Below are 16,458 nucleotides of genomic sequence, written 5' to 3'. Positions count from 1 at the left end.
CAGGCAGCCGCCCCCGCTCCGTGCCAGCCCCACGGCAGAGCCTCGCCGCCCGCGTGTGCCCCCCCCGACCCGGCCCGTCCTTACCCCAAAAAACCTTCACCCACGGAGCGGGGTGGGGGGCAGCGAGGGATGCTCTAAGCTAGAAGCCGCCGTGCCAGGGAAAGGGGTTGCAGCATCCTCCCACGCGGCCCGGCCGTGGGATCCGTGGGTACGGCGTGGAGGGAGCAGGGCTGCTCCCGTGGGAGCGGGCCACGGCGCTAATAAGGCTTCGCTAATGAGCTGGCGCTGGGGCCGGCTGGACTAAAGCCCCTTGCGGGCAGGGGAGAGAGGGGCCCGGGCCGGGGGGGCAAGGGGGGCTCACCCCCACTCCACACCGTGCCACGGGCCAGGGCTGGGGGGCTGCCCCCCGGGGGATGCTGGGGGGGCACCGAGGGCACCTGCTGCCCTGTCACCGGGCACAGGATGCTCCAGCCCTGCATCCACAGGGGTCCCACTCCCACGGGAGTCCCGTTCTTCCGGGGGTCCCACTCCCACAGGGGTTCTGCTCCCCGAAGGCACCACTTCCACGGTAGTCCCTCTCGCCCGGGGGTCTCACTCTCACGCGGGTCCCGCTCCGCCGGTCCGGCCGCCCTCCGCAGCGCTCCCGCGGGTCGGATCCGTGCGTGGGAGCGCAGCGCCCCCTCGCGCCCGCGGAGTCCTGCGCCCCCGCGCGCGTGTCCCCGTGGGCCCCCCACCCCCGCTGCTGCGCTGCTGTCCCCGCGTCCCCACACGTGTGTCCCAGCAAGCGTCCCCCGGTGTGCGTCCATGTCTGTCTGTCCCCGTGGGTGCGTGGGAGTATCCGTACGTCCGTGCCGTCCCCACGTACGTCCCTGCATGCGTGTGCACTGACCCTGCGCATCTGTGTCCGTACGTCCGTGCCGTCCCGGGACGCAGCGTGCCCGGTGCCGGCCTGCGTGCCAGCTCCTCGCCCGCCCCAGTGACGCCCGAGACCTGGGCACGTTCACACCTTTATTCTCACGGCCGGAGGCTTGCCGGCCGGCCTCCTGGCCAGCACAGACATCGCCCCCACCGATAATTTAAAAGCGTCACCCCCCCACCCCAGCATGGCGCAGGGGTGGCCACAGCACAACTGGGCTGGGGATGGGGACACCGGGGCCGCGCTGCAGCCGGCAGCCCCGGGGCAATGGTGAGGGTCCGCAGCGGTGACCCTCACTGGCACGGGGTCACGGCCCCCCCTCCACTCCATATAGATATGTACATTATACAGAGCTACCCAGAGCAACGCAACACATTAAAAAAGATCTACTCTTATATACAGTATTTATAAAAAGCATCCCAGCCTCCACCACCCCGGTAAAAAAATACGTCTCTTATGTACTTTGCTGCAGGACAGCCCCCCCCCCCCGTGCTGCCCACCCTGCCGGGCTGCCCCCCCACGCTGGGAAGGGAGGCGGGGGTTGGGAGAGCCACTCTCTGGGTTTTGGCATGGTGTGGGGTATCCCAGCGGCATGGATGGATGGATGGATGGACAGACAGACGGACGGACGGATGGATGGACGGATGGATGGGTGGCTGGGAGAGGGGTGGGGGGGCCTGGGTGCTGGCCGTGGGTGCAAGGCGAGCTGGGCCAGCTTGGGTTGCAGGGGTGCCCATCACCCTGGTGTCTGGGCATGCAGACGGGGGGGGTGGCTCTAGAGCCCCGAGCTGGCCCCCAGTGAGCGCTGCTCCCAGCCCCCCGCACTCCCCACGCACCCCTCGGGGGGGGGGGGGGGGGGGCAGGCCCCGGGCAGCCAAGCCGCAGCACAGGCAGGATGCCAGCGGGCACCAAGCCCCCAGCGGGTGTGCCACCTCCCCAAAGCAATGCGGCCGGTCCCCAAGTGTGGCCTGAGGGTCACTGGGGGTCCCATCCGTGGGCACCGGGAGCCAGCCATTCCCCCAGCAGGCTCAGGAGCAGCAGGCTCGGTACCGCCAGCCATGGGGGCAGGACCACACTTGCCCATGGGGGCTGGGGTGCCCCCACGATGCTGGGGCAGCAGGGTGGCATCTCTCCAGGGGACAGCGGCGGGGGGAGGGCAGGTGGCTTGGGCATGGGTGCTGCCATGGGTTGGACCAGCCCCCTGCAGACACTGTTCATCAGGGCTCTCGATGCTCTCTGGGGGGGCAGGAAAGTGCCTCAGTCCTCAGCCCCCATGGCGGGCAGTGCCCCGTGCCCCTGCCAGTGTTCGCTGCTGGCGGCTCTGGGTGTGCAGAGACGAGCTCCAGCTGACAGCCAGCTCCCGGTGAGGTAGGGCAACATTATTCTCCCCATTTTACAGATGGGGAAACTGAGGCGCGGAGCAGGGAGGGTACCCAGTGGAGCAGGGGGGGACACACAGCACATGCCGCGGGCTCACTGCCCCATCCCGGGCACAGGTCGGAGGGTCCCCGTGCCTGCCATGGCTCGTGTCCCCTCACCACCACCGCGGGTGATGGGTAGCGACAGCGGAAGGTCCCCAGGGAAGCCCAGTGGGGCCATGGCTCGGGGGCTGAGCCCGGGGCCGGCTCTCCCTGGGGCACCAGGTGGTGGTGGGGAGGTTGGCGTGGGCACCCCGTGCTGGCTAGTGGCTGCCGCCGCTCTTCCCCCCGCCCGTGGCCCAGTCGATGATGATGAAGCTCAAGCTCATGATCATGAAGAGCACCCCAAGGAGGGCGAAGCAGGCAGCCTGCGGGGACAGGGAAGTGGGTCAGGGATGGCCAGGGTGATGGGGTTCCCCCAGCCAGCCCCAGGACCCTCGTCCCTGTCCCCGTCCACCCACCCCCCACCCCGCTTACCAAGATTTTGGGGGTGGAGCGCAGCGGCTCCTTGTCCTTGGGCATGATGCGGATGTAGAAGATGGCAGGGAAGATGAAGATGAGGCAGGGAGCAGAGGTGGCACCTGGAGCAGACAGGGACAGAGCGGGCAGGGGGCCCCCGCCCCGCGGCTCAGCCCTGCCAGCCCCACTGTTGGGCCACGTCCTGTACCCCCCCGCCACCCCCGGCCCTGGCAAAGCCTTCCAGGAACCCAGGGACGCTGTGTCCTGGCACTGTCCCCGTGCCCCCCCCACCACAGCCAGGGCCTTGGCACTGAGCCGGGTGCCGAGCAGGGGGAGCCCGGCTTGGGGGATCAAGGGAAATACCCAGGGGAAGAGCGAGCACCAGCCAGTAGCGCGGCAAGCAGCCGGCACCCCCCCCCCCACGGGAACCAGCTTGCTGGGACAGGGACAGGGCTGGGGACCCCCACACGCCGCCTGGTTCCAGCACGGTGAGAAGGGGAAACTGAGGAACAGGGGGGTCAGGCAAAGCCCAGCACCAGGCGGGGCCAGGGGCTGCCATGCTGCCCACGACGCCCAGAGCCCGGGGGGGGACAGGAGCGGGGCGCTGCCACGCACCGATCATGCCGAAGATGCCAAGGATGGAGGGGGCGAAGATGACCAAGAGGTTGATGAAGGTCAGCAGGACCACAGCGATAGTGACGTGGCGGATCCAGCTGAAGTCCTTCCCTTGGAACAGCATCTGCTGGATGGCCCGGCGCACCTGGGGACGAGGAAGGGGTGTCACGCTCCATCCTTGGACCCAGGGCCCATCTCACCCCCTGTCACCGCAGTCCTGACAGTCCCCATCATCCCCTCCCAGCCCTGTCCCCATGGTCCTGCCAGTCCCTGTCACCCCTTCCCCTGCCCCAGCCCTGTCCCCACAGCCCCACTGGTCCCCAAGACCCCTGCCCCTGCCCCCCAGCCTGTCCCGTTCCCCAATCCCTGCAGCCCCACCGATCCCCGACACCCTGTCCCCGGGCCTCAGCCCCATCACTGCCTCAGTTTCCCCTCTCAAAGCCTGGCGTCGAGGTCCTGTTTCAGCTGGGGGGTGGCGGTGCCACCTGGCATCCCCACGGGGCCACTCACCGGGAAGAGGACGATGGGGACAGTGAGGGTGACGGCTGTCAGCACGGCCACCCGCACGCACAGGATGAGCACGTCGAAGGGGTCCACCTTGTTGTACGTGTGCAGCAGCTCTGACTCCACCCGGCCTGTGGGCACCAGTGGGGAGCCACTGGGTCAGCCCCGGCACCGCCACCACCCCCCCTCCGGTGCCAGCATGCCGGCAGGGCCCCCGATCCCCTCCCCGAGGTCTCACCGTAGAACGTGAGGTAGCCGAAGAGGGCAGCCAAGAAATACATGAGGTACATGACCGTGATGGAGATGTTGGAGATGCACTGCATCTTCTTCTTGGAGGGGCTGTGGGAGATGGCGGACTCAGCACAGCCCCCACCACCCAGCCCACCCCGTGGCACCCGCCAGCACTGAGCACCCACCCAGCAAGGAGGGGTGATGCCGGAGCACCCTGGGGTGCATGGGGGCTGAGCGGAGAGGGTCTGCGTCCCCATTCCTGGGCTGTGTGGTGGGTCAATCACCCACCACCACCCACCCAGCCACCCACCCTGGGTCACAACACCCACCTTCCAGGGGTCCTGTCACCCACCACTCATCCTGAGTCGTGTCACCCACCTCCCAGGGATGGTATCAGCCACCACCAAACAGCCACCCACCTACCCCAGGTTATATTACCAATCTCCTGGGGCTGATATTACTCACCACCCACCCACCCATCCCACGTCCTATCACCCACCTCCTGGGACTCATATCACCCACCCCATGTCCTATCACCCACCTCCCCACAATGCCTGGGCACAGGTTCCACACACTGCTTTTGGGTGGGCACCGGATGAAGCCCACCCCTCCCCGTGGGTGACCCCACCCAGGACTCACTCCTTCAGCTCAGTGTAGATGGGCAGAACCTCAGGGTGGCAGACGAAGGCGAAGGCCATGATGGGGATGGTGTACGCTGTCTGCACGAGAGGAGGGTGGCTGAGCGCCGGGGACCAAGCCAGCAGATGCCACCAGCACCAGGACCACCCACCTTCACGGGGTGGGGGCTCACGCAGAGCCCCAGGGGTGCATCCCAGGTCCCTACCTGGGAGTTCAGGGTGAAGAAGCTGGGGGTGCAGGTGCCCTGGTCAGGCGCCTGGAGGACGGTGTAGCCATTCTGGTAGTCACTGGTGCTGATGAGGGTGGCGTTGAGGCTGCCCGTAAGGTTCCCCTCCTGCTCGGGAAGCGGGCAGGGGACCTGGAACTTCTTGTAGATGACCTGGGGTGGGGGGACACAGGGACGGTCAGCACCCAGCGCCACCACCGCGTACAGCAGGAGGGTGCCCCTGCAGGGACCCTTCTATGGGGCACCCTTTGCTGGCGGTGCCCCATGGCGATGCTGGCCCCCCAGCCTGTCCCCACCAGGGTGGGCAGGGGGCAGAGCAGGGCAGCAGCACGTGGAGGGGCCGCATGCGCGGTTCCCCCCCCCCCCCGCCACCCTCTCCCTTCCCCTTTCCCCGGCGCTCGGCTCCTTCAGCCTAAAATAACCCAGCAGCCTGACAGCGCTGCCACGACATCTCCGCAGCCCGGAGCACCCACTGTCCCCGCTGTCACCACAGCATGCAGCCCAGCCACACGCTGGCGGAGCCACGCACCCCGGCAGGAGGGATGCTCGGCATCCCGAGCCGCCGGCACATGCCCGGCAGGTGCTCACCGAGATGAGGAAGAAGCCCATACAGCTGAGGGAGAAGCCGCTGGCGTAGCCAAGGTAGCCTGGGGAGGGAGGAGAGTGGCCCGTGGGTGCGGGCAGGACCCTCGCACTGGCTGGGCGCCCCCTCCTTGCCCACCACCCCCAGGCTGGCACCGTCACCCTGCGGGAGCCCCGGGGTGCCAGACACTGGTGCCACACACAGCATCGCCCCGACTTACCCAGCTGCTTCATGAGGGCCAGGGGCAGGATAATGGTGATGGAAACCAGGATCACCAGGTAGTTCCCGTTCATGTACCAGTCCCTGGAAGCAGAGGGCCTGCTCACCGTCCCGCTCTGCCAGGGCACGGGGGGCACAGGCAGCCATCGGCGATGGGGGCTGTCTGCCGTCCAAGGGGACCCTGCAGCTGGCAGCTCCAGGGATGCCGGCATCCACCAAGGCTGGCATCCCTGCTGTGCTCTGAGGACCCCCGAGATGGCATCCGTGGGGACCCCGGAGGCCAGCATCCCTGGGGGCCCTTGAGCCGGGGTCCTGCCTACCCCCATAGTGGCACACCCGCAAGGGCTAGAGCTGCTGCGGGCAGGCTGAGAACTGCTGTTCTCAGCACATGTTTGCCCGTGGGCAGCCCGGGGCACCAGCACCTGCAAGGGGGCTCAGCCAGGTCCTCGATGCCCCAGGCAGAGGAGGTTGCCCCTGGCCACGCCTGCCCAGCCCTGGTCCCACACGTGGTCAAGCACCCCAGAGCAGCTGAAGTCGAGCCTGGCTGGGATGCCCGGCCCCAGACTGGTGGAGGTCCCAGCGGCAGCTCTGCCCGGCATCTGCCCAGCTCTCACCCCCTGTGCCGCTGGGTGGGGATGTGGGCATGGGGTCCGGGGGGAACCCGTTCCCAACCAGAGTTCTCGTCCCCTACCCTGCAGCCCCAGGCTCTGCTCAAGGAGGAAAGCCTGATCCCAAGGGGATGTGAGGAGCAGGGATTGGAAGTTCAGCCCAGTTTAATCCCACCCGGGGGCTTATTCAGCGCTGACAGTTATCAAAAATAGTAGTGGCTTAACGGCAGTAAATCCCTGCCATGGGCTGCACAGCTGGAGCCGAAGCCCCGGCACCTGCCCGGGGAAGGCACGCAGGCAGTGCAGGCAGGAGGCACTCACGTGGTCTTCTCCTCCAGGTTGAGGAAGGTCTGGATGACGAGAGGCACTTCGGATTTGACGATGTACAGGTAGCTGGACATAGCTGCGGGGCAGAGCAAGGTCATGCTGCAGCGGCGTGCTCCGGTCCCAGCCTCACCGGGTCCCCACCCCAACCCCATCCTCACCTCCGATGTTCTGCAGCGTGATGGCGATGGCTGCGGCCAGCTTCCCCGGCGTGCCAAAGGCTCGGTAGCCCAGCTGCTCGTAGGCACGGATACCTGCGGGACGGGGAACGGTGGCGGGGTGAGTGTCGGGAGGGCACCCCCTGGCACAGCCCCTCCGAGGATCCGGCACTCACCCACGATGCCAGAGGACTTGAGCAGCAGGTGGATGGAGTAGCTGGAGAGCAGGGCCACTGCCGTCAGGAGGAAGCTGTGGGAGGACAGCACCATCACCAGCGGGTCACAGCACCGGGCTCAGACACAGCTGCGGGGCAAACCCCACGCGGGCAGGCTCTGCCCGCAGGCAGCCCTCCTGGCAGGCCACCCGGCCCCTCACCTTGGCACCAGCTGGGTGCCCGTGGGGCGGATGGGCCGCAGGGTGCAGGCACCCCACAGCCACGGGGCTGGCCCAGCCCTGTGGGGTCCATGGCCCCACACCCAAGGGGAGCCGGCGCCTGCGTCCTTTGGGCCACGTGGGGAAATCTGGTCTTGTATTAAGGAAGTCAAGCCTTCATCCTCCTCCTCCCCAGCAGGGCACAGCGCCCAGCAGCAGCAGACAGGCTTATGCCAGGGACGGTCATTGCTCAGGCAGCAGGACACTGGTCCCTGCGTCACCCCAAGCCAGGGGCCTCTTTCTCACCTGCACCCCTGGCACCCACCGATCCCCTTGGAGGAGCCCACACCCAACCCAAGACCCCGTGGGCACGCGGCACTCACAGGAAGAGGATGATGCCGGTGTTGGCCATGGCGTAGGCCAGCCCCAGGATGCCGCTGCCCATGATGGCGTTGCTCAGGTTGAAGACGGACATCCCGAAAGACGTCTTCCCTTCAAACTGCACGCACGAGACACAACGGGGAGGGGATGCACCGGTCACGCCGGGAGCTACCCCCATCCCACCACCACCACGGTGCCCGTGCCAATACTCACGTCGGTGAAGTGCGTCTGCTTCTTCTCAGCGCCATGGGGCAGGAACTCCTCCATCTCCGCCGCACCGGACTGGTTCTCCTCAAACCTGGCCGCCGGAGGGAGGGGGGTGAGGCCAAAGCAGAGCCAGGGGCTGCCATGCCACCCTCCCCATGCCCGGGCAGCACCGGCTGGCATCGCAAGGGCAGGGAGCAGCCAGGAGGACCCACAAAGCCCCTAGCACCCCCACTTGTCCCGGGGCCCCTACCTGTCGCCCGCCAGCGAGGGGACGGCGGAGGCGGTGAGCGCGGCCGCGTGCTTCCCGTTGGGCACCAGCTCCACCATCTCGGCCTGGAGGGGCACGTCCGTGGCGTCCATGGCAGGGAGGCGGCTGGGCTCGCTGCAAGTTCTCCTCAGGCTCTGCAAGAGAGGGGCAACAGGGCTCTGGCTCTGGGCAGGAACACTGGAGGGGCTGGCCTGGGGTCCCACACAGTGCCGCAACCACTGGGGATGCTGGAGTGGGGCTCAGCACCGGTGCTGGTGGCACCGCAGGGACAGGCACCCGGGGATGCCAGCGATGCCCAGCCAGGCATCACCGCGGCTGGATTTCTCCCTTCTGCTGGCTCAGCACACACCCCCAACCCGTCCCCTCGCCCGGCCAGCCGTCCCGCAGCCCACCCCGCAGGAGCGCTCCGCTCCTTTGCCCGCAGCACAGCCCCAGCGCAGCCCCAGAGTCTCCGTCCGCAACACCTGCCCACCTCCATTCCCTTGCCCGCAGCTCTCGGCTGCACGCCTCAGTTTCCCCTCCCAGAGACGGGCACCGACAGGCGAGCGGGGACGTTTGGGAGGGCAGCTGGGGACAGGGTGGGAGCTCAGGAAACCCCCCAGCCACCACCGTTACGTAAAGCCTGCGGCGCTGCTCAGCATGAAGGGCTCACCCGCATCCCGCCACCCGGGGCCGGTGCTGCCAGGGTGCCAAGGCAGGGGGCTCGGGGGCACGTCAGGGCCGGACAAACGGAGCAGGAAAGAGCGCGGGGCCGGGAGACAGCTCCTTGGCAGGGGAAGGCAGTCGGGCTGCCGAGCACAGGACGCCTTGGCACGCCGCACAAAGCTGCCTCTGTGCGAGCCCCGGCCCTCCCCGCCCCGCTGGGAAACGGCACAGGGTGGCTTTCTGGGGCAGGCTGGCAGCCGGGGCAGGGTCCCCCGCCACCCCCCACCATCCTAGGGGGCTGGGGTCCTCCCTGTCCAGCCAGGGGTCTCCACCTCAGGGTCACAGGACGATGCCACCCGGCCCAAGGCGAGGGCTGGCTGGGATGCATCCAGTGCTGGGAGGATGCTGCTGCCCCGTCACCCCAGTGCCTGGAGTCCCTGTGGGACCAGTCTTCGTGTTCCCAGTGGATCGGTGGCCCTGGGGACCAGCGAGTCTTCCCATGGCACTGCTGGGGCAGGGAGACGCTGGGGACAGTGGCCCCCCCAGCACACAGGGGAAGCATGTCACAGTGGGGCGCAGGCACTTTCATGCTCCTGAGCTGCTGCTCTGCCTGTCCCTGCCCATCCAGGCCACCAAGGAGACTTGGCAGGGTCTCCCAGGCCATACACCGGCTACTGGCAGTGCCAGGGGGGCTGAGAGCCTAAGGCTGGCCCAGGGTGGGGGGGCACACGGCTGGGTGGCACACAGCTGGGCCATCCAGCCTGCAGCACCCAGCCTGGTGGGGAAACTGAGGCAGGGCGCAGGCCAGCGGGGACCAGAGCAGGGAGGCTCAGCCATGCGGGGGAAGAGAGGGAAGCGCAAGGCGGGCGCTGGGTGATGATTTATCCCCTCTGCTAGGCCTCCGCTTGGGCTGGATCCAGGCACGAACAAGGCTGCCAGCACGTCCAAACGCCGCCGTTAACTCTGCGCCTTCCCACCGCCACGGGCAGGCATCGCCGAACCCACCGCTCCCAGTGCCAGGCTCGAGGGGGGCCGCCAGATCCCCAGTGCTCCCTCACCTCCCCGAACCGCCCCCCAGCGCTGCCAGACTGCCCGCAGGCAGGGCCCCGCTGTATCCCACTGGCGGTGGGCAGGACCTGCCCCGCTCCCCCTGCCCGCTCCCCCACGGGCGCCGGGGAGGCTGGGCGCTCTCCTCTGCAGCCCCTTTCTTCTCCCAGGTTATAATTACACCTCGCCGGGCGGCTCAGGAAATACCAACCTCTTTCCCCAAGCGCCTCTCGGAATAGCAAGCGGCACGGCCGGGTTCATTTCGCATGCACCAGGGTTAGCGCCGCCACCCAGACGCTTCCTCCCGCCGGGCAGCGCTGGCACAGTCCTGGCACAGTCCTGGCACAGTCCTGGCACAGCCCCGGCACCGCTCACCGCCACCTCCTCGGCTGGCCCCGGCCTTTGCCCCTCGGCCAGGGTCTCCCAGCAGCAGTCGGGGAAAGGGGGGGGACATGAAAGGGGAGGGAACGGGAGACGCTTCGATCGGGCAGAGCGTGCCCTGCCTGCCGCTGTTTGCCTTGCGATAAGGCTGGGCAGAACAACAAATACATGGAGCGGCGGATGGCCCTGGGGAGGTGGGGTGGGTCCCCCCAGGGCTGGGGGCGGCGGGTTCAGCCCTGTCCCTGTGTGCTCGCCTCAGTTGGGGAGCCTCCGCTCCGGTCAAAGAGCATCTCCCTGGGGATCTGTTCCCGCGGCGTGCCAGCCCCGAGAACCCCAGCCCACCGCGGGGCTGCCGTGCCACCACACGGATGGGATGCTGCCGTCCTCCCTGCCACCTCGGGCAGCCCGTTTGCTGCTTGGCATCGTCCCTGCTGACTGCCAGCCCCAGCGCCCGCTCGCCCACCCTGATGGCGTGAGCACGGCCACGTGCGTGGACACGGAACCCCCCCCCGCTGCAGCACCCAGGGCTGTGTCCCTGGGGGTGCTGAGCCAGCTGCGCTGATTTCCCGGCGTGCGTCTCTCCGCTGCCTGCCGGCTCCGGGTGACACGGACGGTGACAGCCCTGCTGCGCCGAGACCTCCCATCTCTCCCTGCCCAGTCCTGGCTCTCCCAGGGGCTGCTCCCGCTGTCCCACTGCTCAGTGACACCGGGGACATCGTCCACCCCACCAACCGTCCAGCGCGGCCAGGCAGCCTGAGCTGGGCCCCGGTGCCGTCCCACCGCTCCCCCCGCGGGGAACGCCAAGCCGTATGCGTGGGGCGGCACGTACCCTCCCCGCCGGCCACGTCTGCGCACCAGGGGAGGCTACGTTTGGTCTCGCACGCCGCGTCCCAGCCTGCACAGATGCCTGCTCCCCCCTCACCAGGATGGGGACACGTGTGGGGCGGCAGGCCTCCCACATCCCTGCCCTGTCCCGGCAGGCAGCAGGCAGCCCTGGGCTTGCCCCAGCCCCTTGCCAGCCTTCCCCGGGCACCGGGGCACCACAGTGGGGGGGGATCCGGTCCTGGAAGGGGCTGCATCTCGCTGCCCGACACCTCGCTTCCACCCGGACTTTATTTACAAGGTGGAAAATCCCAGCTGGGAGCAAGGTACAGCCTGGAGCAGGGCGGGGGGGGACAGGGGAGCTCTGTCAGCAATGCCAGCGGGACGTGTCGGATGGAGGGTCCATCGCGGCTGGCAGCGTGATGAGGAGGATGCGTGTGACCCCAGGAAAGCCCAGCCCTTGTGCTGTGCCAGTTCCCCCCATCAAGCCTCGCCACGGCACAGTCCCCGCCGGAGCACACCGTGCCGGTGGGAGTACGGCACACAGGGGGACCGGCAGCTGCTGCCTGCCAGCCCTGCCTGCGCCATGCAGTGCCAGCCTGGGGTGCGACAACCCACTGTGTCCCCACAGCCCGTAACACCCATCTGTGGGCAACCACTGCTCTCGCCCACCGGGAACGAAGGCCCTGGGTCTCCCTGGCAGTGGGGGGGTGCTCCCCCGGGCTGGAGACCACTGCAGGGCAGAGACCCCCTCCCCATCTCCTCTCCCTCCACAGATGAATCCTGGTTAATCCGCCCCAGCTGGGGCCGCGGGACTATTCCGGGTGGTAATCCGGCTTTAGCACCAAGCCTGCTGCAGCTGCTGGCCTGCGTGCTTGCAGCCAGGTACCCCACTGCCACCGGTGTGTGCCGGGGGGCCGGCAGCAAGGCCCCCCCGTCTTTGCCTGCCTGCCCAGGCGGCTGTTCAGGTTTCAGCAGAGCCGGGCATGCACAGGTCTCATGTTCCCTGGGGCTGTGCTGGTGACAGAGCCCTCCTGGAGAGACTGGCAGCATGGGCAAGCAGGCAGGGACTGCCAGCCATGTTCCCCCACTGCCATCAGCCCCCCTTGGGGTTACCCCCGACATCACTGCTGAGCACCAGGTGAACCCCAACCCTGGGTCCCTCATTAGTCCCCTGCACTGCTATCAGGGATGGGGTGACCCCCCAGCTTGGGGTCCTTGGTCAGACCCCAGGACCATTGCTGGGCACAGGAGACCCCCAACCTGGTGTCCCTGGTCAGCCCCCGGCACCGCCGGGGCAACAGCTCAAACCTTGGGGTGCCTGGGCATCACCTCCCCAGCGAGGCGGGACCCCAGCAGGGCAGGCACAGGCAGTGGGGACCCCCGTGTACAGAGAAACCCCCCCAGGACAGCCCTGGGAGCCCCGGTGCTGGGAGCAGAGCCAGCCCGACCCTGCAGGAGCAGGGCCTGCCCTTCCCCCCCAGCGCACGCAGACGCGGCTTTGCCCCTGACCTGCCTTCCTAAAATTAGCACCCCAAACCTGTTTTTAAACCTATGGCATTTCTCTCCCGCCACCTCCCAGCCAAGCAAAGGCAGTGCTGTCGTCCCACCTCCCCCAGGGGCATCCAGAAGAACAAATCCAGCTGCCCAGGGGTACGGCCAGGCACATCATTTTTGGGGTGAGGGCTCCAGGGTACACCCCCATGTGCACGGGGACACCAGCAGCCACGTGGAGGGACGACTGGAGACAACCCGCCCAAGTGCATGGCTGGAGAGCCCCTCTGGGTAGCCCTGCTATAGACCCTCCCTGAACAGACCTGCTGGAGACCCTCATGAGATAGCCCCACCAGATAGCCCCACCAGAGGCCTTCACTGGATAGCCCCACCAGAGACCCTCACGATAGCCCCACCAGAGAGCCGTGCCAGTCAGCCCCACTCATGGTCCCAGCACAAGCTGGCCAGTGAGGTCACTGCTCCTGGGCTCACCTAGCGCTGGGGCGACCCAGAGTTCCAGCCCCAAATGCCACGGCGTGGCCTTGGGCCAGGCAATGCCCCCGGCACTCTGGCCAGGGCAGAATTGGCAGCAGCAAGAAGCAGCAAGCAGCTTTCTAAGCCACCGTCCTGGCTAGCAGGGCTCCAGGCAGCTTGCCCAGGCAGCTCAGGGCCATGCCTGCCGCACTGGGAGCGGTGTCCACCTGGGGTCTTCCCTCAAAGAGCACAAGCGGCACCCATGTCCTCGCGGACAGCTCTCCCGAGCCCGGGGACGTGCCTGCAGGCAGAGCGTGCCAGTGGCTGGGCTGGCTTGTGGCCACCAGTCCCAGCACCATTCTGTAGCAATGGACGTGCCGGGGTCCGGGACACACCGGGAAGGGGAAAGGTACAGTGGGGAAGGGGGTGGCAGAGCCAGACATCACATGGGGAGGGTTTTTCAGTGCCGGAGCCATGGCATGGCTCAGCCATGACAATCCCTGCCAGCCGCACACCCCGGGATGGTGCCATGGGGGGAACAAGGGACCGCAGGGTGGGTACCAGCCACCACCGTCACACCAGGTCCTCCCCCATCCAAGCACCAGTGCCAAGGTGAGCTGGGAAGAGCAGTGGGGAAACTGAGGCCAGGCAAGGGGAGCTGTGCCCAGCAGCAGCACAGCCCAGGCTGCCACTGGCACAACCTGGCATGGGAGGAAGGGGTTGAGCCCGTGCAGGAAAAGGTGAGGCAGCAGAGGCAGCTGGCGGCGTGGGGACAGGGACAGGGTGGGCACAGGATGAGGCCGGTTGCACCCAGCATGGCTCTAGGAGAGGCCAGGTAAGATGGCAGCTTGAGCCCAAAGCATGTCAGCTGGCTTTAGGCTAGATGTTGGGTTTTGCTTTAAACTCCTGCCTGTCAGGAGCTCAGGGTCACCCAGGGAGGATGGCGTCACGGATGGTGGCACTGTGGGGACTGATGGGCAGGTAACACCTGAAAAAGCCACGTTAGGTTTTCTATCACACCCCTGGAGACACGTTTTGCCTTGGAAGCGAGATGCTTTCCAGGAGTTCCCACTCCCTAAAACACACCCGGCCTTGGTGGGATGACACCAAGGAGTCAATGGCAAAAAAAAAATCTAAGCTGCCATTTGCTGTGGCAGCACCAGGGACACCGGGAGGGACCAACCTCAGCTGTGGCCTCGTGTATCCCCCATCACCTCAACATCCCCAGCAGAGTACCCCGTCCCAACCAGGGACCGTGATCTGCCTGCCATCGGGCCACCCCACCAGCCTGGCATCCGCTCCCCAGCCTGAGGACAGCAGGACCACGTTAGCTGTCCCCCCGCCGGCACAGGGGACCCAGCCGGCCCCGGACCTGCGTCAGTGGCCGGGGAGGCGCGCAGCGGCCGAGACCCACGCGGCGAGTCGGGTTCGGGGCATGGGGGGCCCGTCCCATCCCCGTTCCGCCTCTGTTTTCTCAAGGGCTGCATTTCCAAAGAAGCCCGTGGGATCCCACTCCTTCCCCCCGTTCCTGCGCGCCAAGGAAAATAGGCTCCGCCGGTGCCTGTTTGTTTGCCGTGGCTGTGGCCCCGGCGTGTGATTACAGCTGCAGCGCAGCCGGGCGCTGCGGAGCCCTTTGCGCCTCGGCCAGGATCCCCCACAGTGCCGGCATCCCCCCATGTTGCCCCCTGGGCCAGCCAGGGTGCCCCAACTGCACCCCAGCATCCCTGGCCACCAGAGCCATGGCACATTAGTGCTCGGTCCCCAGTGAACAGGGCAGCAGACTGGGGCACGGAGGGCTTTCTGTGGGGTGCCCCCCACAAAGCCGGGGGGTGAATGCATGCTGCCAGCCAGCAGCAGGGACCGGGCAGATCTAACAGCTCAGCTTGGTCTGGATCCAAACGCCAGTGGAAAATTCCCTGTCTCCTCTGTGGCGGCTCAGCGCAGCCATGCCCTCCACAGCCAGCCAGGGCTCAGCCCCGTGCCGGGGCTCTGTCTCCCCTCCATCCCACCTGCCAGGAACTTGTCGGGGTCCCCTGGCTTGACCATGCCACCACAGAGCCAGCACCCAGCACAGGGAGCCACAGCCGCCTGCTGTGCCTCAGTTTCCCCTTGGGGAAGGTTTTTCTCCGGCGGGACATTAGCAAGACGCCTCGGGCAGAGCAGGCCACCGTGCTGGCTGGCATGGGACACGCGTGGCCGGCAGGAACGCAATGTGCCGCCTGCCTTTCCGCGCCGCCGTCCCAGCCAGACATGCTCTATAAATACCCCGGGCCTGGGGAAGCGTCGCATGCATGGCCAAGCCGAGCCTCGGCAGCACCCGTGGCGGCCAGCATCACTGTCCCCAGCCGTGCCCCCTGCCGCGCACCGCTCCTCGCCCCAGCACCCTGACACCCGATCCCGGCCGCGACCGCTTCCAGCCTTAAGAAACATATGTCATTCCCACAGGCAATTAAAAATTAAAGCGGAAAAAAAGGGAAAGAAAAGGGGGTTTGGGGGTTGGTGTTATTATTATTATTATCAGCAAAGCAGGTGACAATGCCAAACCCCCCCGGCACCACGGGCAGGGGCTTTGCCTGAGCGTTAGGGTGGAAAAGCAGCTCTGCCTTCCCTCTGCCCTCGCAGGATTTGTTACCCACCCGTGGGAGGGTTTCAGCAGCTGGAGAGGGAAGTGCCAGGAGAAAAGGAAAGCAAACAGCCCCGGGGCGCTGCCACCTGCCAGGCTGCCGGAGCCCCGGAGCCTTCCCCGGTGCTGCCGGGGCAGTTATCCGGCTCCGGGAGGAGGAGGAGGAGGGGGGGGGGGGGAGGAGGAGGAAGAAGAAGAGGGGAGCAGGGGATTTCGGAGAGCGCCGGGCTGCGGGAGGAGAGCGGGGCCGGGCGGTGGGGCGAAGGGAGATGAGCCGGGGGAAGGGGGGGACTAAGGGGAGGCGAGGGCTCCAAACCCTCGGCAGCCTTCAGCCACGGAGTTTCCCGAAGGCGGCAGCAAAAAGCAAGGGGAGGCGGGGAGGCGGGGAGACGGGGGGGTGGGGGGGTGCGTGCAACTGGGGAGACTGGGAGGGACTGGGGGGTACTTACCTGCCCCCTCTCCGGCGGTGCCTCTGCTGCGGGCTGGGGCGAGCAGCCCCCGGTGACCAGCCCCGCGGTGCCGGAGATTAGAGACTATCCTGCGACCGTAATCCCGGCGGAGACGGAGATTAAACCGGACCCGGGCCCGCCCCCAGCGCAGCGGCTCCCAATCTCCGCGCTGCCCGGCAGCGTCGGGGGCTGGGGCCGGGGAGGGACCGGCCGCGGAGGGGAGCACACCCGGCCCCGGCCCCGCCTCACCCGCCGCCTCATCGCCTGTCGGCGTCCCTCCGGGCATCGCCGCCCCACCGGGCATTGGTGCCTCACCGGGCACGGCCACTCCCCGGGCATCACCCACCCACCGGGCATCAGTGTCCCCCCGGGCATCATCACCCCCCTGAGCATG

At 67.5% G+C, this 16,458-nt stretch overlaps 1 protein-coding gene across 2 annotated transcripts; it reads right to left on the bottom strand.

The window, feature by feature from the left end:
- Positions 1-995: 995 nt before the first annotated feature.
- On the bottom strand, positions 996-16,144 carry SLC38A3 (solute carrier family 38 member 3). 2 transcript variants are annotated; one of them, XM_054838483.1, is made up of 16 exons: positions 16,065-16,144; positions 8,112-8,263; positions 7,868-7,952; positions 7,657-7,772; positions 7,077-7,150; positions 6,904-6,996; positions 6,740-6,821; positions 5,812-5,894; positions 5,597-5,655; positions 4,988-5,161; positions 4,783-4,862; positions 4,151-4,251; positions 3,919-4,043; positions 3,409-3,553; positions 2,812-2,915; positions 996-2,702 (listed from the first exon to the last, which is right to left on the bottom strand). In XM_054838483.1, the coding sequence occupies exons 2-16, from the start codon at positions 8,219-8,221 to the stop codon at positions 2,598-2,600; spliced, it is 1,536 nt and encodes a 511-aa protein (XP_054694458.1). In that variant the 5' UTR covers positions 8,222-8,263; positions 16,065-16,144; the 3' UTR covers positions 996-2,597. The 2 variants fall into 2 exon arrangements, with proteins under 2 accessions (XP_054694458.1, XP_054694457.1); XM_054838482.1 differs by lacking the exon at positions 16,065-16,144 and adding an exon at positions 10,033-10,242.
- Between the last annotated feature and the right edge of the window lie 314 nt (positions 16,145-16,458).

Source organism: Grus americana, chromosome 11 (genome assembly GCF_028858705.1).
Source record: "Grus americana isolate bGruAme1 chromosome 11, bGruAme1.mat, whole genome shotgun sequence".
NCBI classification, from domain to species: domain Eukaryota; kingdom Metazoa; phylum Chordata; class Aves; order Gruiformes; family Gruidae; genus Grus; species Grus americana.
The sequence above is the reverse complement of the archived record's forward strand: the minus strand, read 5'-3'. Positions and strand labels throughout refer to the sequence as shown.